This window comes from Sesamum indicum, linkage group LG6 (assembly GCF_026168435.1).
Source record: "Sesamum indicum cultivar Baizhima isolate 11 linkage group LG6, ASM2616843v1, whole genome shotgun sequence".
Lineage (NCBI taxonomy): Eukaryota > Viridiplantae > Streptophyta > Magnoliopsida > Lamiales > Pedaliaceae > Sesamum > Sesamum indicum.
In genome coordinates, this window is record NC_142662.1 from 5803978 (window position 1) to 5828797 (window position 24820).

Genomic DNA, 24820 nt, shown 5'->3' on the forward strand with positions numbered 1-24820 from the left:
AATTGAAAAACTACATCTAGTACTTTGGATATTTGTTCTCCTCAAACAAATAAATTTATTCGTTAGTCAAATTCACCGAATTTATTGACGTTAACAAAAAAAAAAAAAAAGTGAAAATCTATATTAACCCCATTTGACTTATTGTAGGTCAAATAAATCTTTTTAAACCAAACTAACCTTATACATTTTCACACGCTAATTTGTTTTAAAATTTTAGATATAATCCAAAACTTTTTGTATGAAATAGATTCTTTTTACCAGATTATAAAACTAGATTTTCTGAAAACATAGTGCTTTTTTTTTAATTACCAAAGTCAAAGTCTCATTTATGTGAACGGTCATTTTTTCGTCTAGCAATAATATTATCTGTAAATGAATAACCAAATGTATATTACTTTTCGAATTCTTCAAGAAAATGATATTTTCCAAAATGTAAATAAGGTAAGAAAAAGTCATTATATGACTCACGACCATAATTCCTTTTTAATATTATAGCAGCAATACCATCCCCGAATAAATGAAAAAATATATATTCCTCTCCAAATTGATCTTCAGAAAATATTACCATAGTGTCTGGTTTAAATTTTGGTCCATCTTCGAAATGGACCAAAACATGGACAATGTTTGTCTTGATTTGTTTTGGAAGTTTTGGTAGTGTTTTGAGATGTTTTGAGACAGTGCCTCATTTGTTTTTTGTCAAAATAAGTCTACGCTAATTATAGGCCCTACAACTAAAAAAATTATATACATACTCATACATATATATAAAACAGACACGATTTGACAATAAACAATAGTTTTTGTCTCCCACTAAACAACATCAAACATACCATACTTATTTTGTATTATCTCCAAAAACAAATCCAAACTTGCACACTATCTCTAACACATACTTATTTATCTTTATTTTTCTCTTTCTATCTTCACAAAACACACCAAAACAAGTTAAAAATGAAACCAAACATAGTGTACATTTTCTAATTAGCTCTTACATAATTTTTGGGGGGAATATTTTTTTTTTCATCCTATAACTTTAGTTTGAATTCTTTTTGGTCCTTTACTCTGGCAATATTAGATTTAGTTTTTCATCTATGTTATTTATCTATCAATTTTGCATAAATTTGATCCTCTAGCGTAACTTATGACTCTTTTGCCTTTTGATGATAAAGGTTAATAGTTCATACTAATGCTCCAAGTGTGCTATAAACAAATATTTCTTAAACAAAAATCTAAACTCGTATACCATTCTAGACGAGCATTAGCTACAAGATGCAAAATGAATGGATATATATGAACTAAAAATACTCTTGAAAAGTTGTATATGGGTAAAATTGTACGAAATTGGGTCAAATGACTAAAATTAAGCAATTTTGGAAGTTACACAACTAAAACTAAAATGGGTAAATTTAAATGACTAAAATTAAATAGCAAGCAAACTTAAAGGACTAAACAAATAATTTTGCCTAATTTTCGACCATCATTCTTGTAATAAAACAGCTGTAATACCATCCGCAAATAAATGAATAACGTGTAATACTTTCCAAACATAATAATCAACGCGTTGTTTCCTTTTTTATAAAAATATTCTTATTACATGCGATTATTGCTTTAGGATTATGTATAATCATTGCACCATCCATATAAAAAAATCGTAACGTATTACTGTTCCCAAAACAGCTGTAACGCGACCTCTATAAATAAGATGTTCGTTCATCACTGAAAACAATACAAAAGAAAAACTCATAGTACACACAATGTAAAAGGATTTCCCGATGTCTCATATTTTGTCCAAACATCGGACAATCAAAGTACTTAATCCGTTATGTATTGGTGATTATTATGCAATGGCTCTATAATCAGGTGAGTTAATCGCGTTCTTTTAATCCCCTATGCTTCCCATTTGCCTCTTTTATTCACTAATCATTAATCATCTATATATATATCTTGTTCAATTAATTCCCAAGCAGATCGATTTTAATGAGTGAAACTCATACAAGAACATATTGATTGACAATTATATATAGGGTTAGATTTTATTAAGTTTCCACATTTGATTGGTAATGTTAATTTAAAGTTTTTTATTTAAATAGTCAAGAATAAAATAAATGGAAGAAATCAAATAAATGCATCAATTATTTGTCATAAATAATGTACAGAAAGACATTATTGATTAGTTTTATTTGATGAAAACTTTTTTTTTATTTTAGATGATTCGTGATTTTGCCTAAATAATTCCTTGAATAATTACATTGCTAAAAGGGTCCTCTTTTACTTTTTTTTTCTTATTAAATTAACATAAATATATTTCAACCATTTCTTGATAATTTGAATATGATTATTTTTTAATCCATGAAGAAAAATCTAATTCCAAATCATAAAGAGTAGTTAATTTGAATTTTCTGTCATTTGATGTTTTATTACGTAATTAATGTACATTTCAAGGACTAGATGGTGTAATGACGATTCTACAAAAGAATACTTATCTGATTTTTGAAAAATTTTGAATTATTTCCAGATAAGAAAAATTTTATGTTTGACCAATTGATTACTTTCCATATTTTCAACGTTGAATAAAAAAATAATAAAATCCAGATTTGTTAAACCTCAAAACTTTTTCAAGAAAATCTGTTGTTTTTTTATCATATAAGATGTCAAACAAAAATATATACAATCTAAAAATACTAAAGAGAATTTTCAGATTGCACATATTTTTCACTTTGATACCTAATATATTACATAATCTTGAAAATGAATGATATTACTCTGAATCAGGTTGGCCAATTTCTTTTCTATAAATACAGTCTCAGACCAAAACTCCAGACTCACTTCACTTTCTTGTATTTTGTCAGACAAACTTATAGTACTCTTACATACTTTCTACTACTAACAAACTTGCAATATCATGGCTGGCAGACAAACCAGGGGTCGCCAAAAAATCCCTATGAGGCTGATAGAGAGCCAGGATGATCTATATGCGACCTTCTCAAAACGCCGTCTAGGTCTATATAAGAAGGCGAGCGAGCTTAGCACACTTTGTGGTGTCGACATAGGAATAATCATCTTTTCCCCCACCAACAACCCTTACTCGTTCTTCCATCCATCCATGGAGTCTGTGATCGAAAGATATAGGAATCCTGATCAGCCGCCGAACGACTTAGCAAGAATCGTGGAGGGTCACACACGGACCAGAATTGAGCAACTCAACAAGCGATTGGACGAGATATTAGATATGAAAGAGCAAATAAAAGAACGAGAAAAGTACCTAGACGAGGTCGACAAAACTCGACCCAGAGGATGGTGGGAACAACCCATCGAGAGTCTGAACGCCCAACAAGTCCAAGAGTGGAAAGAATGGTTTGGCAATTTCCATGCTCAAGTGACCAGTCGAATCGAGGAATTGACAAATGGGGGTTCGGGTTCATTGGAGAATGCTCCAATTTTCCCGGATCCACCTAGTTCTAGTACTACAGCTGTTCCTAGTATGTTTCCTCCAAACTATGTTCCTCCTGCAGACACATCATCTGCACTAGGTGATGGGATTGCTGAAGTTGATCAATTTTCTGGCCAATATTATTATGCTCCTCCACAGGGTCAGGATCCATTTGTTGTTGGCTCCAATCAGTTCTATGATCCTCCACAATGCCAGGGTCCTAATTCTGGTACAAATCAATACCTTAGCCTATCAGAAGCTCCGAATCCATCTGGAACTGGGTCAAGCCAATACTATGGACCTCCATCGATTCAAAACCCATCTGGTGCTGGGCCTAGTCTGTATTATGGACCTCCATCAGTTCAGAACCCATCTGGTCCTGGGCCTAGTCAGTACTATGGGCTTCCATTGAGTCAGAATCCACCTGCTGCTGGGTCTAATAAATACTATGAGCCTCCACAAGCTCAGGATCCATCTGGTACTGGACCTAATCAATACTATGGGCCTCCATTAGCTCCGACTCCATCTGTTTTTGGGCTTAGCCAATTCTATGGGCTTCAGCAAGGTCAAGATCCATCAAATATTGGCCCAAACCAATTCAACGTGCCTCTATCAACAAAGAATCCATCAGGTGTTGGGCCTAACCAATTCTATGGGCCTCCACCAGGTCAGGATCCATTTGGTATTGGGCCTAGCCAATTTTACAGGCCTCCACTGGGTCAAGATTCATCAGGTATTAGGCCTAGAAGGTTTTATAATGCTCAACAGGGTCGGGATCCATCTGCTACTGGTGGGACTAAAGAGGCTGGTACTTCTAATCAAGAGGACAGTGATCTTTAGTTTAATTTTCAACTGTCGAGTTATTTTTTTTATTTGAAAGGGGTATTTGTAATTTCACAAATAATAAGGAGAGTCCATATTTATGTCAAACTTCAAAGAATTATAAGTACATCTTTTGAGGTGGTCAAATATAACGTATCCAATGAGTCGTCCTGTTAGTTTAATTGAAGTAGTCCAAATATTGTGGAATAACAAGTTTGCTAATTCCTGGCACAAGTCGGAAATGTTGTCAGCCATTCACTTGACTTGTGAATTTCTACTCTTGAGTGGTAATAACTTGTTGGGAAAATAATAATTTTGATTCCAGTGGTTATGATATTTTTAATTTTTACTCCGTGACTCATAAAAAATAGTATTTTTATTTTCATGACATCTTTTCGTTAAATATTTTAACAAAAATAGGACGTGGCCGTTAGGACTTTTACTCCTTTGGTCCCATTAATAACTTTTAAAAAGCAATATTTTTTGTTATACGTACTTAATGACCATTTTCCGCTAAATATTTAAAGACAATGTGTTATGGACCCAAAATATTACTTTTTTATTGTCACGGGACCAAAAATAATAATTCGATGACTAATAGAACTAAAAGTGGAAAGACCTTAAGTTACAAGACGAAAATTTTTCCCTAAATTGTTTATCAATTAGCATGTATGTCTTAACGTTTAAACATTTGTAAGACATAGACGCGCAACATTGTTATGGAACCAGATCAGAAGCAAACTTTCACAACAGAAACTTGGCAAAATATTTTGAAAATAACATATGTAGAATTTATTGTTAAAGGAATTTTAATTTCATTTTCCTGAATGGTAAAGTAAACATTTGCAGCAAGTATACTTTTATTTCTCAGCAAAAGTGGTACTCCTTTAGAATTGTAAATGTTAATCAATTGTTCATATATAAGTCTATAATTAGATTTACTCTGAAGCAAGTACAAATCATACTTTCTGAATTTTTACACAATACAGTCCAGAATTTTGTGTATGAATTAGATATCTTTTTGAACAGATTAATTTTCTGAAAACATAATCTTTCTTTATTAGCAAAAGTCAATGTATAATTTATAACTGTCATTTTATTGTCTAGCAATAATATTATCTGTAAAAATAATAACAAATATATATTACTTTCTGAATTCTTCAAAAAAAGAAAAACGGTGATACTTTTTCAACATTTAAATAAGTTTAGCAAAATTAGTAATAATATGACTCATGACAATCATTTTTTTTAATATTATAGCAGCAATACTATTCCAGGATAGATAAAAATAAATGTATCTTCCTCTCCAAATTAATTCTTCAAAATATACTATATTTTCTAATTAGCTACAAAAAGAGCAAAAATATAATTTTCGACCATCATTCGTGTAATAATATAATTGTAGTATATACCATCTACAAATAAATACAGAACACATATACTTTTCAAACTTAATGATCAACAAGTTGTAAATATTCTTATTGCACAAGATTATTGCTTTAGGATTAGATGTAATCATTGCATCACCTATGTATCAAAACCGTAACAAGTTATCGTGCCCAAAACAGCCACAACACAACCTTTACAAAATGATGAGATGTTCGTTCGCCATTGACAACTATGTAACTTACTACACATAATGTGAAAGGATTTATGTCGTCTCCTTAACTTTTGTCCAGAAAATAGACAATCAAAGTAGTTTAATCCGTTATACAATGGCGATTATAATGCAGTGGCTCTATAATCGGAGAGTTAATTGCATTCTTTGAGTTTTAACGGGCAATTATGTATGGGATTAATTTTAATTGAGTTTCCATATTTGAGTCGTATCATTAGTTTAAAGTATTTCATTTTAAATGAAAATATAAAATAAATGAAAGAAACATATAAATGCATCAATTATTTGTCATAAATAATGCACAAAAAGACATTACTAATTAGTTTTGCCTAGTAATTCCTCAAATAATTACATTTCTAAAAGGGTCCTGTTTTATATATGTTTATTAAACTGAAATAGTATTTGCTAGTCGTACATATATATGATTTATTAACCCCAATGATGAAAAATCTATTTCCAAAATCATTGATGACTAGATAATTTGAATTCTCTGCCATATGATGTTTATTATATATGTACATTTGTCTCCCACGCTGTCAAATATAATTATATTTGGATACTATATATATATGTTGTTGATAATATCAACTTTAATTATTAAATTAATGCACACTGCAAGAATCTGATTATCAGATTTATTTACATGATTTCTCCAATATTTAATTGTATTATTTCCATATAGGAAAATTATATGTTTGACCAATTGATTACTTTCCATGTTTTCAAGGTTGAATGAAAAAGTAATAAAATCCAGATAAGTTAAACCTCAGAATTTTTTCATGAAAATCTGTTGTTTTTCATCAGATAAGATGTCAAACAAAAATTATAAAATCTAAAAATACCAAAGAGAATTTTCATATTGCATATATTTTTCAATTTGACACCTAATATATTACATAGTTTGAAGAATGAATGGTATTCCTCTGAATTATGTTGACCAATTTCTTTTCTATAAATACATTCTCAGATAAAACTTCACACTCACTTTACTTTCTTGCATTTCATCAGACAAGCTTTAGTACTCTTACATACTTTCTACCACTAACAAACTTGCAATATCATGGCTGGCAGGCAGACAAGGGGTCGGCAAAGAATTCCCATGAGGCTGATAGAGAGCCAGGACGACCTATATGCAACATTCTCAAAACGCCGTTTAGGTCTATACAAGAAGGCGAGTGAACTTAGCACACTTTGTGGCATCGATGTAGGAATAATAATCTTTTCTCCCACCGACAATCCTTACTCTTTCTTCCATCCATCCATGGAATCTGTGATCGAACGATATAGAAACCCAAATCAACCGCCAAGCAATTTAGCAAGAATCGTGGAGGGCCACACACGGACCAGAATTGTGCAACTCAACAAGCGGCTGGATGAGGTACAAGATATGAAAGAACTTATAAAAGAACAAGAAAAGTACCTGGACGAGGTCGACAAAACTCGACCCCAAGGGTGGTGGGAACAAATCCCTGTTGAGAGTTTGAACGCACAGCAAGTGCAGGAGTGGAAAGCATGGTTTGGCAACCTCCATGCTCGAGTGACCAGTAGAATCGAGGAGTTGACAAATGGCGGGTCGGGTCCGTTGGAGAATGCTCCAATTTTCCCTGATCCACCTGGTGCTAGTACTACAATTTTTCCTAGTATCTATGCTCAAAATTATGTTCCTCCTGCGGGTACATCATGTGCACCAGGAGGTGGGATTATTGGATCTGATCAATTTTCTGGCCAGTATTATTATGCTCATCCACAAGGTCATGATTCATTTGCTTCTGGGCCTAGTCAGTTCTTTGCTCCTCCACATGGTCAATATCCTTCTGGATTCAGTACAAGTCAATATTATAGCATACCAGGAGCTCTGAATCCATCTGGTATTGGGCCTAGTCAATACTATGGGTTTCCACCGAGTCAACATTCATCTGGTGTTGGGCCTAGTCAATACTATGGGCCTCAACCTACTCAGGATCCATCTGATTTTGGACCTACCCAATTCTATGGGCTTCTGTCAAGTCAAGATCCATTAGGTATTAGGCCTAGCCAGTTCTACATGCCTCCATCAAATCAAATTCCATCTGGTGTTGGGCTTAACCAATTCTATGGGTCTCCACCAAGTCAGGATCAATCTGGTGCTGGGCCTAACCAATTCTATAGGCCTCCACTAGGTCAGGATCCATCCAGTGCTAGGCTTAGAAGGTTTTATAATCCTTAATAAGGTTGGGATCCATTTGCTATTGGTGGGATTGAAGAGGCTAGTACTTCTAATTGAGGGAGACAGTGATCCTTAGTTAATTATCGGACCGACAACACTGGGGGTTGTGAACCCTCAACTTTTCTAACCAACAACTTGCTCCCTAGATTAAACTTTTGAATTGTCTCACAATAATCACACACCTTCTCATATTGTAAAGAATCTATCCTCCTTATTGCTTATTGTGTTTCCTTTTATCTCTCAATACCTTAAATTTATTCACATCCACCCTACATTTCTTAACCATTGAATGTTTTAACTATTTGAATTATTTCTAGTTAAATAGAATATTTGTAATTTTTTAAATAATTAAAGGATATTCATAAGTATGCTAAATTTAGGGGAGGTAGCAATAATTTACCTTATTATTTAATATTATGGGGATCCTTTGTGTTTATGAATATTGAGATGGGTATTATTATTTCACTTTTGGTGTAATTAGTTGTTATTAGTAGTTTCAATGACGTCTTAACCTAATACTTAAGGTTGAAATCCCACAAATAAGGATGGTCAAATACAAGTCCTATCATATGTGTGTATATTTGTTTCACTTAAATTTATAATTTATTATTTCATTGATCTTGATAATTTCATTTTTCTTGAGAGATATATTTACGTATTGATCCATTTCTTGAGATATTCGTGCAATTATCGCTTTTATTATTAAAAAGAAATTGGTTACTAATAGTCGTAATTTGAATTTATTATTAGTGTTTCAGTATAATGATCATAATAACTAATGATTCATTCATAAGGGAGAAATAAAAAAATATATATATTAAATCAAATAAAAGATGTAATAGTAGGCTTTAAAAAAAAAAAAAAAAACAATCCGTTGAGACAACTACATTTGATGATATTCTAACACATCAATAATTTAGAAGTTGAGGATGGGAATATAGAAATTAGGGTAAATTTCATTACACACCCTATCGTTAGGTCTTAGTACACAAACAATTCATATCTATTGTTTTATGAAATACTTTTTCTTTAAAATACACCGATAGTTTTAAATTAATCAATACATTACGACACTGAATACGTAATACATTAATATTTCTAAACCGATCAATAAATTCAAAAATCACATATTGCTATAATAACGTCCAAACTCATTGCAGGTCCTATTCAACTCGCTAAATTCTATATATCCCGTTCTTATTTCAAGATGTTTTTATATAATTTTATTTTATTTTTTTTAAGAAAAAAAAGTGTTTGATGTTTTAATGTAATTGACGAAATTCTATTATCCCGTTCCAATTATAAGGTGTACACAGAATATTTTTTTCAAATATGTATGTCTAACACTAAACATTTGTAAAACATAAACGTAACAGAGTTCTGGAACAGAAGAAGCAAACTTTCATGAGAGAGACTTGGCAAAATATTATGGATTTATTGAAGGAATTTTGATTTCATTTTCTTGAATGGTAAAGAAAACATTAGCTGCATAAAGTTTAGGGTAAATCACACCGATTTTCTCTAAGATTTGGCATAATCTGTTATCTAAAAAATTACCAATCTGGGTTTTTGTCCATTTTTTCTAGTGAACTGAAATGCCCTTTTGGACTAAAAATTATAATTTTATTTATTTTTAATTTTTTTTATAGAGTAAGTAGATAAATTTTTAAATTTTTAAAATTTTCCGTCCACTCCATCTGATTTTATTTTATAAAAAAAAAAAAAGAAACAGTAAAGGCAAAGTCAATAATTTCATACATCCTTCCAAAAATTACATAATTTCATTAAACATCAAAAGAATTTTTGCAATTTTTCAAACAACGAGGGAATTATGTCAAATCTAAAGTGAGACAGTTGTAATTTACCCTTAAGTTTACTCTCATTTCTCTGCAAAAGTAACACTCATTCACAATTGTGATTGCTGATTAATTGTCCAAATATAAATCTATAATTAGATTTAGGGTTAAGTACACTTTGGCCCCAACTATTTTAAGGTAGTATTCACACTCCTAAATCAAACAATGTACTTATCCCCTACAATGAAATATTTGGACGATATTGCCCTTATATATTTGTAATTCAATATATCTCTTTTTTTAATATTTCATATTTTAAATTCAATTAATTTTATATTTTAATTATAATATTTATTAGTAAATTAAATAGTTTGAATTTTATTACATTCTACATAGTCAAATATTATTAATTTATGGGGGGTAAGCAGTAAAGTATATTTAACTTTAGATTTACTCTACCAAAAGTGATAGTTAATATATATAATTATTATGAAGAACAAAAGAATCCTGAAAAATGAAAAGTACATATAATTCCTAACTTTTTGTATGAATTGGACTTCTTTTTTAACAGATTACTAAATTAAATTATTTTTATTAGCAAAAGTCAAAGTATAATTTACATAATAATATTGTGTATCAATAATATTATCTAGTACATAAATAATAAATGTATATTAATTCCCAAATTCTTCAAACAAACATTTTTATTCAAAATTTAAATAAGCTAAGCAAAAGACGTAATATGACTCACGACGATAATTTATTTTAAAATTATAGCAGCAATACTATCCGCGGGAGAAATAAAAATATTTATATATTCCTCTCAAATTCTTCAATAAATATTATATTTTCTTATTAGCTAAGCAAAAGAAAAGGTATAATTTTCAACCATCATTCTTATAGTAATATAGTTGTAATACCACCTGCCAATAAATAAAAAATATATAATAAATTATTTTTAAATATAATAATAAACACGTTGTTTCTTTTTTGGTAAATTGCAAGCGGTTATTGCTTTAGGATTTTGTATAATCATTGTACCATCCATATACGAAAATCGTAACGTATTATCATACTCAAAAACAGCTGTAACGTGACCTCTATAAATGAGATGTTCATTCAGTACTGATAACAGTACAAAGTGAAAGTTCATAGTACACATAGTGTAAAAAATTTCCGATCTACTTAAATTTTGTCCAAAAAATGGACGATCACAGTAGTTTGATCCGTTACGCATTGGCGATTATATTGCAATGGCTCAACAATCGGTGAGTTCATCGCATTTTTTGATCATTTGTTTCATCCCATGTTGCCATTTTTATTCACGAATCATTTATGTTGTTCCATTTATTCCTAAGCATATCGATTTTAATGAGTGAAACTCATGCAGGAGGAAATTATAATGGGCAACTATATATTGGGTTAGATTTAAGGATAAATTAAATTTTGCTATTTGAATTTATATCTATTTTATATTTAGGCATTTAATTTTTTTTTGTGTGTGTCAACTTGTCATCTCAATTTTGTGAAATTTGTACTTTACCATACATGGTCATCTTTTTGCTGATTTTTTACAGAAAAAACATCACGTGATGTACATATATGAAAGACATCACATCACACATCATTTAAATATCACATGTGCACTGCATGTGATTTTTTTTTGCAAAAAAAACTTGGTGAAAAAATAATTATAAATGGCAAAGTGCAAAATTTCGTAAAGTCGAGATGGTAAGTTGACACAAAAAAAGTTTAGATATCAAAGTGTAAAAACGATCATTATTCGAATGGCAAAATATAATTAATCTTAGATTTAATCAAGTTTCCACATTGAAATTTTTTTATTTAAATGGAAATATAAAATAAATGGAAGAAACCATATAAATGCATCAATTATTTGTTATAAATAATGCACAAAATGACGTTATTAATTAGTTTGAAATCTATTTATTTTAGATAAAATTTTGCCTAATAATTCCTTGAATAATTACATTGCTAAAACGGTCCTCTATTATTTCTCGTTATGAAACTAAAATACGTATATCGCAGTCGTACAAATTATTTACCTGATAATTTGAAAATATATGATTTGTTAATAACCCAATGAAGAAAAATCTAATTCCAAATAATTAAAAACTAGTAAATTTGAATTCTCTGTCACATGATGCTTTATTAAGCAATTACTGTACAGTTGAAGAATCTGATTATCAGATTATTATACATGATTTCTGAAATATTTGGCTTTATTTCCATATAAGAAAATTATATATTTGACCAATTGATTACTTTCTATGTTCAAAAAGTAACAAAATTCCGATAAGTTTATCCTCACAATTTTTTCATGAAAAAATTATCTTTTCGAAATTACAAAATCTAAAAATTGGAAGAGAATTTTCAGATTGCATATATTTTCACTTGGACACTTAATGTATTACATAATCTTGACGAATGAATGATATTATTCTGAATCAGGTTGGCTGAATTTTTTCTATAAATACAGACTTGGACAAAACCTTCAAACTCACCACTTTCTTGCATCTCACTAGACAAACTTATACTACTCTTACATACTTTCTACTACTAACAAACTTGCAAAATCCATGGCTGGTAGGCAAACAAGGGGTCGCCAAAGAATCCCCATGAGGCTGATACAGAGCCAGGATGACCTATATGCGACGTTCTCAAAACGTCGTGTAGGTCTATACAAGAAGGCGAGCGAGCTCAGCACACTTTGTGGTGTTGACATAGGAATAATCATCTTTTCTCCCACCGACAACCCTTACTCGTTCTTCCATCCATCTATGGAGTCTGTGATTGAACGACACAGGAACCCTAATCAGCCACAGAGCGACTTTGCAAGAATCGTGGAGGCTCACACACGGACCAGAATCGAGCAACTCAACAAGCGGCTGGACGAGGTACAAGATATGAAAGAACAAATAAAAGAACGAGAAAAGTACCTAGACGAGGTTGACAAAACTCGTCCCAAAGGGTGGTGGGAACAACCCATTGAGAGTCTGAACGCACAACAAGTGCGGGAGTGGAAAGCATGGTTTGGTGACCTCCATGCTCGAGTGACCAGCCGAATTGAGGAGTTGAAAAATGGTGGGTCGGGTTCATTGGGGAATGCTCCAATTTTTCCGGATCCACCTAGTGCAAGTACTGCCATTATTCCTAGTATGTCTACTCAAAACTATGTTCCTCCAAGTGGTGAGATTGTTGAAGCCGATCAAGTTCCTAGCCAGTATTATTATGCTTCTCCACAGGGTCAAAATCCATTTGTTGTTGGGCCTAGTCAGTTCTACGCTCCTCCACAGGGTCATGATCCTGTTGGTTCTGGTACAAACCAATATTATAACGTACAAGGAACTCCAGATCCATATGATTCAAGACCTAATCAATCTTGTGGACCTACACCAGTTCAGGATCCATCTAGTGTTGGACCTGGTCAGTACTGTGGGCTTCCATCTAGTCAAAATCCATATAGTACTGGGCCTACTCAGTACTATAGACCTCCACTAGGTCAAAATTCATCTGGTGTTAGGCCTAATCAATACTTTGGGCCTCCTCTAGCTCAGGATCCATCTAGTGCTGGGATTAGCCAATATTATGTGCCTCCACTGGCTCAGGGTTCATCTGGTATTGGGCCTAGCCAATTCTATGGGCTTCCACAATCCCAAGATCTATTAGGTATTGGGCCTACCCACTTCTACGTGCCTCTACCGAGTCAGAGTCCATCTAATATTGGTCTTAACCAACTCTATACACCTCCACCAAGTCAAGATCAATCTAGAGTTGAGTCTAGCAAATCCTATAAGGCCCCACTACATCTTGATCTATCTGGGGCTGGGCCTAGCCAATTTTACAGTCCTCCACTTGGTCACGATTCATTAGGTGGTGCACCTAGAAGGTTTTATAATCCTCAACAAGGTCAGGATGCATCTGCTGCTGACGGGACAGGGAAGGCTAGTACTTCTAATCAAGAGGGATAGTGATTCTCAATTGATTGAGACCAACAACTGAGTGTTCTATAATAAAACTTTAAGACTAGGTTTTCCTATTCCAATAAATTATGCTATCTTTTGTTTCAAAAAAAAAAAAAAATTGATATCGTGTTAGACTTGTAAACATGGTATTATTATCAATTTGTTTTAATTGGCGATATGTATGAGTTTCTTATATTTCAAGTCGTTTTTCCAGATCAATTTCATATTGCTGTTTGTATAATAATCACCATATCATTCTTAATCATACCTATCTTGTTTTAGGAAAACAATTAAGGTCATGGGATTCAGCTTTCTGAATTTGAATTACAAAATAGGTGTATCAGAGCGCGCGAATTTCCTAGAAGGCAGGACTCAAACTGTTTCTCTTTTTTTCTTTCTTTTTTGGACATCTCGTCCGAACTAGTAAATCTCTCGACTTTGATTGCGCTTGTAAATGCAGATCTTTCGATTCACCCCATCTAACAGATTGCAAAAACTCACGTACATGTATAAGCAATATACAATATTCTGGAAGCAAATTCCACATTTTGATGGATCCCTGACAATGTCAGAATAAGGAAAAATAAATAAATAAACAGCTACTATCTATAATACTTGGCTGATATGCGGTAATGTGTTATAAAATAGATAACAAAATAACAAGTATCAACTACACAGAGAAACATGTAATAAGCATGTTCAATTGCATTGCTGTAGACTTCGGGAATATGTAATAAACATAATCAACTGTATCTTTGTAAATTCACCAGAATCCCATCACAAAACATCTGAAACTGCCAGTAATTCTACTTGGACTGAAATAATATGGATAGAGACGACAAGACCAACTTAAGGACTTCCTATGCAGGTGGATATCAGTCCGATTGGTATTCGTTGCTTGGTCTGTACTCACTCTTCTCTTGAGGCAGCATCTAAACCAGCAGATGGGCTGTCAGCGAAGTATTCTTGATGTTTGACATTCACACCGTACTGGAATTCACATGGACAAAAATCAAGTTACATTAAAGAAAAGATTGAAACAACTCTTGTAGGCAATGGAAAAATCTTAATGCACTCCATACTGTGAAAAGTAAAATCAGGTGTTTCAGTATCATTACTAAAGATGTCTAGAAATAGAAGGCAATATTAAACCCACAGGAGCACCTCATCAATTTTGAGCAGAATAATACTGACAGCATAAAAAAACGCAGTTACCTCCCGTAGAGCCTTTGAAAGATCCTCCATTGTCAAGATCAGACGCTTATCCTGTTACGAAGCAAGTGTTAAAAGATGTTGACAAACCAAGGAATCAATGAAAAGCAATATTCCACACCTTTTGTTGTTTATCTCTTTTGTCCTTGATCACAGCCGACTGCCTTGCCTTGCATTGTCTACATTGAGATGCAAGAAAATATTATTCTAAGAATTACAAATGGTTAGAAACTTGAAAGAATCTGCCACACAGTAGAGTTAACATATAGAAAGTACAAAAACATACTGAAGAGCATCAGTTGCGACGTCTGCAATAAATTTCTGAGTAGCAACTGCTACCAGCCTTGTCCTAAGGAAACAAAGAATACCATGTTACACCAAATGATATGTGCATTGATAAACACAGGAAACAAGAAGAAAAATAAACACAGGGCAGACATGACAGTTCCATTTTCTGTTATTTAAAGGGGAAGTCAAAAGAGACAGAAAATAGACCAGTAAGTGCAGCTTAGAAGGCTCATCAATACTATGTATAGGAAAATGGCTGTATTTGGATAAAAACTTCTTTATTCCCAAGATCTGCTATTTGATGCAATCTCCCCAGTAGTATCTAGACCAATCTTATAAAACATGAAAAACCATTACTGAGCAAAGATTTCCTTCAGCAGTAAAGAGCAATGAAATTCTTCGTCAAGACAACTTTCCCTCCAGGTCTTAACCGTTGCTTGTTGTGGCTTAGTATTTCAACGATTTCATCTTCTCCACACAAGAAGTTTACTTTCCAGTTTCCATGCCTGCGTCAAACATAAAACAAATTTGTACAGATCTGAACACGTTGGTTTCCAAAGATCTGGTCTTTCTCTTTATCTTTGCGGGAGATAATTCAATATTCTAAAGGATCTTTTGCTAGAAAGATTTCCATTTCTGCCATGGGATAAGATCAAGATCAAACCTTATTTTACGGTACTTACATGAGGTCCCTTTTTAAGAAAATCTTGTCTTCTTATTTTTGGGGGGAGAAAGAAAGCCTCTAGTAGAAGATAAATGGTTATTTCTTTCATCACTTCTTACATATTAATATTGACCCTAACATCACATAAATGCAACTCATTTAAACAACTAATCAGAGTTCCTACTCTTTGGCTCATGGGACACTGTGTTCATGGATGGAATCTCTAAAGAAACGAATACGCGCGAACTCAACAACATAGCTTGTCATGCTTTCAATGGAGAAAGTTATAGTTGCATGCTTGAGCACACAAGCGATAATGATTGCACATACACCGAAATTAGGACATCACCAAAAGGAGAAAGTTTCTCACAACACCATCCACTGTCATAGGATCTATTTTGATATCTTCTAATAAATCACTTCACATATACACGCAAAATCTGAGCAAAGCTACTAATCACTGAACAAGTTAAAGAAAAAAACAAGTGGGCTTGCTTAAGATAATTTGCTGTACAAAACTGTAGAACAGTTGTAGAGTAGGTAAAGTGAAACCAATAGTAGGTACAACTCATGAAGAAGTCAAAACAAGAAACAAAATAAACATCATGCCCAATATGTTGCATAAAAACTTAGATAAACACGAATAAATCGTTACTCTCCTTCCAAATGAATGAAGAGTAATTAAAAATTGTATATTGTTAGTCTTATGTAAGTGAAAGTCACTTCTGAAAAAACAAAGAAATATTGGAACAATTTATCAAAATAAGAACCAAATGACCACCGATGTTGTTTTAGTAATAACTTGTGCAACTTCACGTTTTTCATTCCCTCTAGGGCAAAGTAAAAATGCGAAGGAAGAGAGTACCTACAATCGGACATCAGGACACTGGAATCCACTTTTCGCCAAGTAATGCTCCACCAATTCATCCGGTATCTGGAAATCAACGTGATTATTTACAGAATAAGCACAAAATTGTAGTACGATCGGGAATTCCAAGATATAAATCGGTGATACTTACGGTGGGAGTGTAGTCCATTAAAGACGCAAGGAATTCGGTAAGTGCAGCGTCGTCGTCGTGGCGACCGTCCTTAGGTTGCTGCTGGCTAGATTGACCGTTCATCACTCTCTATTTTACAGAGTGTTGTTTCCGCGGAGGCTGCCGAGGCGAGAGGAGGAGGAGCCGTACCTGAACGACGCGCGGCCTGGGGAGATTATGATTATGAAGACTGGAGAGAAGCGCGTTGTTGCTTAGTTCACATAAAAACAGCGATTTCATCAACTCTAATTCTTCCGTTGGGTCGGGTTCCCTCTGTTTCGGGCTTGGATTCTGTTGGGTTAACTGTTGACTCTTTTTCACATGTACGTTTTTTAATATTCTTAATTTATACTATTACTAATTATTGTAGAACATCGTTTATTATGCGTACATAATAAATAATTCTTCATATTATGACATATTATAAATATAAGTAAAATATATAAATCAATATATCATATGAACGAAAGAAATAAAAATTTCAGAATCTAAAAAGTAAAATATATAAACCAATTCAATTAATTCAAAATTTGAAATTTTAGTAAGTTAATTATCAACTTCAAAACAAAAAAATTACATATTGTAGATTAATAATCTTATCAATTGAAAAATATTTTTTGCTCCAAAAACATTAATACGGCAGTTTCATTGGCTCATTAACCGTCCTTTGTATGTTTAAATGATCTTTCGTTTTCTTTATTCGTATAAAGAAAAAAAATACTATACATACAGAACGACGATTTCAATATCGTTGTACCAATTTTTTGTAATGCCAGCTTATTCAACTTCTCAAATTTGATATTAATTGATAAATAGTTTCTCTTCATGTTCTTTTCCACTTTTTTTTCTATAAATACAGAACGGCGATTTCAATTTCTTTGTACCAATTTTTTGTGATGCCAACTTATTCAACTTCTCAAATTTGATATTAATTATAAATAGTTTTCTTTCATGTTCTTTCCACCTTTTTTCCTATAAATACAGAACGGCGATTTCAATATCGTTGTACCACTTTTTTGTGATGCCAACTTATTCAATTTTTCAAATTTGATATTGATTGATAAATAATTTTCTTTCATGTCTTTTTCTATAAAAAACATTATTTATAACATATATAAAACCACGAGCTACGATAGCTAGTATTTAAAAAACAAAAAAAAAGTTGAAATTTCAATCACTCTTAACCCAATACTAGCAATACAAAAAACACTGGTAGTCGGGTTTCATGTATTGACAAATGTGTTGAGGACTAATCCATTACCTCTCGGCCAGGAACTTTATCCACATTTACGTCATACTCAACAAGTTCTCAATCTCTTCGAGTATCGTATTGTTCATTCAGCTTATCAGAATTGGCTATCAAATTATTTGGAGAACGACCACCCGACTAAGCGCCTTTGCTTAAAATTTTCTTTGAACAACAAAAGGTAACTGCACGAAACCGCAGCATAACAGAGTCTACATGCGTATTTCTCACAGAAATCATAATCCACAACCAAACAAGAATGATATTTATAGATGGATCTACTCTTCACTACATTGGACATGTATGCTCAACGATCGCCTCTTTATTACATCAATCATCCCACTATCCGCACTATAGCAAGGACAATACTACTGTCTCCTTACATTCAGATTATTATTTCAGGCCTCAAGAGAAACGACTCTGCACTAAAAACTTCACTCCAGTATTAAGACGAGAATAGTCCATGCTTATCTTTGCTGACTATACCGTAAAATTCCGTACACATCGACAATTCCTGGAGGGAAGACCGGATCAGTTGCTGCTCTTACAGCAACCTTGGCCACAGCATTGACACTAACTGGAGGGGTCAATAGAGGTCCAACCAGGGGAACCTGGATCAGTGGTTTAGCATGCTGGAGTACCTGCATAACATTAACACCAAAGAATCATTGGCCAGCTTTCAGTAAAAGACAGTTCACTAGCTGTATAATATCCATCATTGAGTAGTGATCCTTGAAATCTTAATTGCAACAGGCAATTACACAAAACTTTCAACCTAGACAGGCCAAACCATTTTCTTCCCAATTTTGTAGAGAGCTTGCCCTCAATTAGAGCAGCACAAATGTGTCTTCTCAGTCATTGAGTACCATCAAGTAAAAGTTGCCTTCCAAAAGTGCAAGTTCAGGCCAAACAAGGGTATTATAACCAAAACCGATAGAAAAAGGAAACCACCCTCACCATTTCCAAAGGAGAACCAATCACACTAAGTGGCAACTTCATGCTCCCAACATGGCGAGTCCCGTGTATAAATCCAGGCCTCAGAATCACTCCTGAAAACAAGAGGAACTTTCAATTAGATTGAGAATGACATACGCTGGGTTTCCGGATGCATACATTCCAGTCACAAGCAAAATATAACTCCTGATCAGAACTCCAAATCTGATTGAAGTAATATTCAATTAAATGATACATGGTTCCTATACTAGTGTTTGCGTAATTCTGAATTCTGGTGAAACAAGCCTTATGATTGAAAAAATTATGTCATGTGACGTCAACTGGGAAGGAAGAAATGCATGAACAACATAAAAACTAAGACAACCTACAAGGTTGCTTTACATCAACCGCAGGTTGGCTTAGATGCTACGGTATTGCAGCATGTCCCTAAGTTCAGGTAGGAGAAAGGGGAGAGAGAGACAGAGAGATCACCTCCATAAGGATACCTGGTGAGTAACTCGGTCTCAGCAGCTCTCTGCACCACATGATATAACACTGTCATAAAGTATAATACACAAGAAATTCTGCCAGGTTGATCTTTTTTCCCCTTCTTTTAACTTACGCAATACTCCTCCCTGTAAGATTGTCTATCCCATTCCCCGAGTTACAAACAGCAACCAGACATGTTACCCAATACTGTGTTTCTGGATAATATACGGGAATTCTGCCAATTTCAGGTTCATTTTTGTGGGCCCTGGTGACACTAATTATATAACAACTCCAATTTCAGCGAATTACTAGAGATTATCCATGCTTTATGTCTACCCCTATTCACATAGTTCTATTATGTCACTAACAATCACTAGTAAAGTATCAAATATTGACCAAAAAATGTGTGCTTTTAACAGCAACAATAATTTCATTGCTGTAACAATTAGAGATTTGTATTAAATGATCTTATATTAGGCATAATTGAAGCATCGTAAGAAACTAAAGATTCTTTCTTAATTTTAATATTTATACCATTACAGAACCAACAATAACTTCACATCAGGTGAAAGCAACTAGAATTACTGGTAGTACCTTTCCCTCATAATACCCATTTAGAAGATAATTTACTACACCGAAGTCAGCAGCAGAGATATATACAAATCTCTTGACTCCTACACACAAGAAGAACGAAAATTGATGAAGCAAGGATGCAGTCAAACTTTGGGTGTAGAGATAATCCCTGAAAGTATTAAAAACAGAGAAAATGAACATTAAAGTCACTCTCCCTCTGCAGAAACAGGACAGATAAAAGCTCCCACACAATGTTGGTCTCAGACAATTCTTCCAGTGAAGCCAATAGATATAAAATCAAATAAAAGGGAAAGATAAAAGCAACAACGATTCAAGCAGAAAAGTGTTCTCCTTTAACCATGGAACCCCAGAGTGATTTATGCAAGCTTAACCATAATTTCAAGGTCCTAAATTTTGACATAATCCGTATATAAAGTGAGAAAATGGATGTGAATGACTATTGTCACAAGTTGTGCCATATGTAGCGAGTACATCTCCCATTTGCTTCCCCATATGATAATGATGCATCACCATCTGTGACAAACTCATTGAACTTCTTATCAAGTAATATTGCAAGTATACGTGGACGACCAAGAAGAAGTTATTCAATGACGGTACCTTCTTCCGAAGCAGCTCTAATAGCATTAATATTTGCAGTTCCATTAATTTTGTACATTTCTGAGTTGGAACCAAAGCCGCCGACACAAGAAATCTGCGGAGGCAGGACATCAATTGAACACATGGTGAACAATGAAATAAATAATGGAAAACTGAGAAAGAAGGACAAACATGGAAAAGTTTTTCTCAGAAATTAACCATAAGATGGAACAATTTCTTCTCCCTCTTATAACATTCAAATGGCGAGTGGTTGGCAAGTATGGATGTGAATTTCAAAAGACTGAATTTTCAATGATCTCTTATATTTTCTACAGTGCTTGACAATGGATATCATTTAGAATATCATTCAAAGAGGTGACCAAGTCTTTGTTTTCAAGTACAGCTACTAGCAGCTGTGCTTTTCATCAACACAACATCCAGGGGAAATGTGTGAAGCATGCTGCAAGAGGATATATATTATGTTAGCAATGCCCCTCTTTAGAGACTCAAGATAAATATCCCATGTCAGCCACTCAATGCACAAGAGTATGGTATATACATTAAATCCTAGCAGTTGGTTCATGTATTCAATAATTACATCATATATTAACATTGGCACTCGGGTCTTGTACCATAGTTCAGAATCTTCCACATAGAATTGATTAAGAAATAAGTCCAACCTTAGCTACTCTCACTAGATAATCTTATACCCATAATAGATAATCTTACTCAGACAATGATGTTAATAAACCTAAGATTGATTTGGACCTACAATAGTTCTGCACACTTGTGTCCAATAATGCGACAGAAACACAATGAAAGAGCAAATAAATTAAATCCAAAGGTGTCACTGTCATGTTCTGTCACTTTTTTGCACATGAACCTCAATTTCAACTATAGATTGAACAAGTAAAGTCATATTGCACAAGGAAAGAGTGAACATCGTTGCCATCCCAGTATCAGACTAGGACAGCAAAGAAGAGATGATGAAAGAAAGAAGAGTAGTCAACTCCATTTTTTACAAGTTGACCAAGTAACTGTGACAATCAAACAATCATTCTCTTATCTTTTAAGATTATGCTACAACTGCAATGTTCAAGGTGATTAATACGCACAATTGAGGTCACTCCCTTGAGCACGTCCTTCCATGAGTCGGTCGAGAAAAGGTTACCTTCAGCAGAAAAAGAAAAAACGCAAAGAACCATTAGTATCAGAAAGCACAAAACAGATTAGCAAATGAACACCACATATCAACCAGAAACCTTGATGCCAGATCACACTGTTAGCCCACGATTCTTGTACCGAGGATCTACCAGATCTGCAGATGGCATAAAATGGCTGGTGAACACCACAACAAAACCTAATGGTTAACTCAGAAAAATTATGCATGTAAACAAAAGGCATAAAGTCACTATGATTTTCCATTGAAGTGCTTCCTTCAAGCTACATTCTGCTCATAAAATAGAAACTTCCATTTTCTGACACTCAACTCCAGAAGCAAGTTTCAAAAATACAAACGCATTTCTCCACCCTTTATGTTTGATATATGCCCTGAAATACTGGGGCACGACTTCCCCCAGTGACACGAAATGCATCACTTTCGAAGATTGACAAAGTTGTCATCATTCAAGTTTTATCTTGGAAGTTCTCGACGAAAATAAAGTGGGAGAAAACTAATCAATCGTTCAAACATGTTCAGCATGAGGCAGTGTAAGTAAGATCTTAGAGTCTTAGTTTCAGAAAACAATACCTGCTGAGGCTAGCAACAGTCAGACCACGATTTAAAGCTTCCTTGCAGATATGGGAACCAACAAATCCATTTCCACCAAGTACAAGCAACTGAATTATGAAAACCAAAACTATAGTAAGACCTCATAAAGCAACTAGCTAAAAATCTTAAGACACAGGAAATGAATCATATGTCATTGTAACCTTCTCTGTTGGAGGGGGAGGAACCTCCACCGTCTCAGCTTCCTCAACTTTATCGGTTTTAGCAGAATCATTAAGGCCACTAGATTTATCAGGACCAGTGGAAAGAAACCGTCCATTTCTTGAGGTGGCTATACTGCTTTGTTTAAATACAAAATAATTAGGACAACCAATAACAATTAAGATTGCTAAAGAAGCAATGTTGTACACATGGAAGGTAAATCACACCAAAGTGAAAAAAAGGGGCAAAAGGAACACGAGATATCTCAAATCTCACGACACAAGTTGATGGAACACACAATCACTCGACTCCCACCACCAACATATGACGAACTCACACTTGAAGAGATCTGCAGTTGATGTATGCAAGCTAGTATGTCCTCAAAAATATCACCCATTGCCCATCCACATAGTTTCCATCCCCAATGTACTCCAATGAAGCAACTTCAACCCACAATTAACAAACCTTAACAACCTAAATCCTAATTCAAAACCTAAAACACGTTCAAAACAACAAGTAACCCAAACCTAAATTCATGATCTGAGTATCAAACAAAAACGAACATACTAAAAATAAAATCAATAAACAAGCTTACGAGATTCTGTAGAAGATGAGCTTTGAATGGTGAACCAATCGAGACATTTCGTATCTGTGATCGTATCAAATTTTCTGTGTCTGTATCAATACGCAAGCATACACTGAAAGTTGCGAGTCTGGGGCTTTCTTCTTTATTCGGTTTTTCATATTCTTTATTAAAATCTGTGTGATTCCGCTTATATATGGTCCGGTAGAGTGCACGACCGAGAGGCTTGTCAGGACTCAGGGACAAGAAACACGTGGCGAGTTGTTGTGATGACGCGTTAGCGTCAAGATGTGGCTCCAATTACCCCTAAACTAAATACAAGAACCTTCAACACAAGCCCAGTTTCCATGTTCCTAATTGGGCCAAATTTAACTAAAGCCCAACTTCCCAAATCAGCCCAACTAAAAGGAGGCCCATTAGTAAGTCCATTGGACCGATGATCGGCCTCTCAAAGGCTCATTGGACTTTGATGCCACTCTGAATGCCCTTAGGCCTTACCCATCTCGCTTTTTTTTTTTTTTTATGGGGATTTAATTTCGTGTGATTCTCACAATTATTATTTTTTTATTCATAAAAAATAGAAAAAAATATATATGACACAATCAAATACTCGTACAGAATCATTTAAATATATTATATTAAAAAAAATTACATAAATTAACTATAAGAAAATAAAACATATATTAAAAAAAGTCGGAAAAAAGAAACGAAATCAAACTTAAAATGAAATAAAATAAAATAAAAAATGAAAACAACCCTCTTTAGTGACAAATGATTGATGAATAAAAAGAATATCGAAAACAGTGTATTATCTTTATGAGTGTATTATCCACCCAAATTAATAATTAATTAAAATGGGTACTAATACTAATGATGATTCAAATTAATAAAAAAAGCACATAATCTAAGCGAGGCCTCGTAGACGTTTGCAAATCATTACTTTACCTTATCTGAAGCTGACTTAAAATTATGCTTTATGTCACATGAAATGCTCCATTTTTCTCCCTCTTTCTCACTTCTCACCTTTCATTCCAAATTCTATTTCTCATACCATTCCTATTTTATTTTGATTCATTTTCACGCCAACTTTTTTATTTTATTAATTAATTAATTCTAAATTTAATTTGGCCCAACATAAGTGCCTCTCCCACTAACTATATATATATAATTTAAATGGTTTTATTATCTTGAGATACGGTCGAATTATTTAATTTTATACACTTAATTTGTGTGATTTGAAAAGATCATATCTGTTCTATTTTTTCCCATCAAATATAAGTACGGAATATATCTTACTAGTTGGTATATGCGATGTACTAAAAGAGTTTATACCAGTTGGAATTTTATTTTTTTTTTTCGAAACAACTTATAGTAAGAATATGTGTTAAAAAAGTTGTTGCGATAATTTTT

At 33.6% G+C, this 24820-nt stretch overlaps 5 protein-coding genes across 7 annotated transcripts; 3 read left to right on the forward strand and 2 right to left on the reverse strand.

Annotated features, from left to right (window-relative positions):
• Window positions 1-1735: 1735 nt before the first annotated feature.
• LOC105164903 (uncharacterized) lies at window positions 1736-4486 on the forward strand. Of its 2 annotated transcripts, XM_011083724.3 has the most exons (2): window positions 1736-1860; window positions 2914-4486. In XM_011083724.3, the coding sequence occupies exon 2, from the start codon at window positions 2942-2944 to the stop codon at window positions 4268-4270; it is 1329 nt and encodes a 442-aa protein (XP_011082026.1). In that variant the 5' UTR covers window positions 1736-1860; window positions 2914-2941; the 3' UTR covers window positions 4271-4486. The 2 variants fall into 2 exon arrangements, with proteins under 2 accessions (XP_011082026.1, XP_011082025.1); XM_011083723.3 differs by lacking the exon at window positions 1736-1860 and having other exon boundaries at window positions 2743-4486.
• A 2395-nt stretch (window positions 4487-6881) lies between these two features.
• On the forward strand, window positions 6882-8250 carry LOC105165087 (uncharacterized). The gene has a single exon (XM_011083961.2). The coding sequence runs from the start codon at window positions 6931-6933 to the stop codon at window positions 8074-8076; it is 1146 nt and encodes a 381-aa protein (XP_011082263.1). The 5' UTR covers window positions 6882-6930; the 3' UTR covers window positions 8077-8250.
• A 2769-nt stretch (window positions 8251-11019) lies between these two features.
• On the forward strand, window positions 11020-14036 carry LOC148787661 (uncharacterized). Its single transcript, XM_088882287.1, has 2 exons — window positions 11020-11140; window positions 12484-14036. Exons 1-2 carry the CDS (start codon window positions 11076-11078, stop codon window positions 13862-13864), a joined length of 1446 nt encoding a protein of 481 aa, XP_088738413.1. The 5' UTR covers window positions 11020-11075; the 3' UTR covers window positions 13865-14036.
• A 507-nt stretch (window positions 14037-14543) lies between these two features.
• Window positions 14544-17274, reverse strand: TAFII15 (TBP-associated factor II 15). Its single transcript, XM_011083722.3, has 6 exons — window positions 17042-17274; window positions 16892-16956; window positions 15357-15419; window positions 15192-15249; window positions 15074-15124; window positions 14544-14848 (listed from the first exon to the last, which is right to left on the reverse strand). The coding sequence occupies exons 1-6, from the start codon at window positions 17141-17143 to the stop codon at window positions 14768-14770; spliced, it is 420 nt and encodes a 139-aa protein (XP_011082024.1). The 5' UTR covers window positions 17144-17274; the 3' UTR covers window positions 14544-14767.
• A 1270-nt stretch (window positions 17275-18544) lies between these two features.
• Window positions 18545-23585, reverse strand: LOC105164901 (NAD(P)-binding Rossmann-fold superfamily protein). Of its 2 annotated transcripts, none has more exons than XM_011083720.3 (10): window positions 23423-23585; window positions 22830-22965; window positions 22648-22736; window positions 22160-22215; window positions 22013-22068; window positions 20919-21012; window positions 20322-20401; window positions 19731-19773; window positions 19263-19354; window positions 18545-18946 (listed from the first exon to the last, which is right to left on the reverse strand). In XM_011083720.3, exons 1-10 carry the CDS (start codon window positions 23467-23469, stop codon window positions 18773-18775), a joined length of 867 nt encoding a protein of 288 aa, XP_011082022.1. In that variant the 5' UTR covers window positions 23470-23585; the 3' UTR covers window positions 18545-18772. The 2 variants fall into 2 exon arrangements, with proteins under 2 accessions (XP_011082022.1, XP_011082023.1); XM_011083721.3 differs by having other exon boundaries at window positions 22830-22962; window positions 23423-23584.
• Between the last annotated feature and the right edge of the window lie 1235 nt (window positions 23586-24820).

Excerpts from the sequence above, each read along its gene's own strand:
- LOC105165087 (XM_011083961.2), top strand. The coding sequence starts at position 6,931 with ATGGCTGGCAGGCAGACAAGGGGTCGGCAAAGAATTCCCATGAGGCTG.
- LOC148787661 (XM_088882287.1), top strand. The coding sequence starts at position 11,076 with ATGGACGATCACAGTAGTTTGATCCGTTACGCATTGGCGATTATATTG. Across the intron at positions 11,141-12,483 it reads TTGCAATGGCTCAACAATCG|GCAAACAAGGGGTCGCCAAA; the intron begins GTGAGTTCATCG and ends CATGGCTGGTAG.
- LOC105164901 (XM_011083720.3), bottom strand. The coding sequence starts at position 23,469 with ATGTCTCGATTGGTTCACCATTCAAAGCTCATCTTCTACAGAATCTC. Across the intron at positions 22,069-22,159 it reads CAGTGTGATCTGGCATCAAG|GTAACCTTTTCTCGACCGAC; the intron begins GTTTCTGGTTGA and ends TTTCTGCTGAAG. Across the intron at positions 19,774-20,321 it reads ATGGGTATTATGAGGGAAAG|AGAGCTGCTGAGACCGAGTT; the intron begins GTACTACCAGTA and ends CATGTGGTGCAG.
- LOC105164903 (XM_011083723.3), top strand. The coding sequence starts at position 2,903 with ATGGCTGGCAGACAAACCAGGGGTCGCCAAAAAATCCCTATGAGGCTG.
- TAFII15 (XM_011083722.3), bottom strand. The coding sequence starts at position 17,143 with ATGAACGGTCAATCTAGCCAGCAGCAACCTAAGGACGGTCGCCACGAC. Across the intron at positions 15,250-15,356 it reads GTCGCAACTGATGCTCTTCA|ACAATGCAAGGCAAGGCAGT; the intron begins GTATGTTTTTGT and ends ATCTCAATGTAG. Across the intron at positions 14,849-15,073 it reads TTTCAAAGGCTCTACGGGAG|TACGGTGTGAATGTCAAACA; the intron begins GTAACTGCGTTT and ends TGTGAATTCCAG.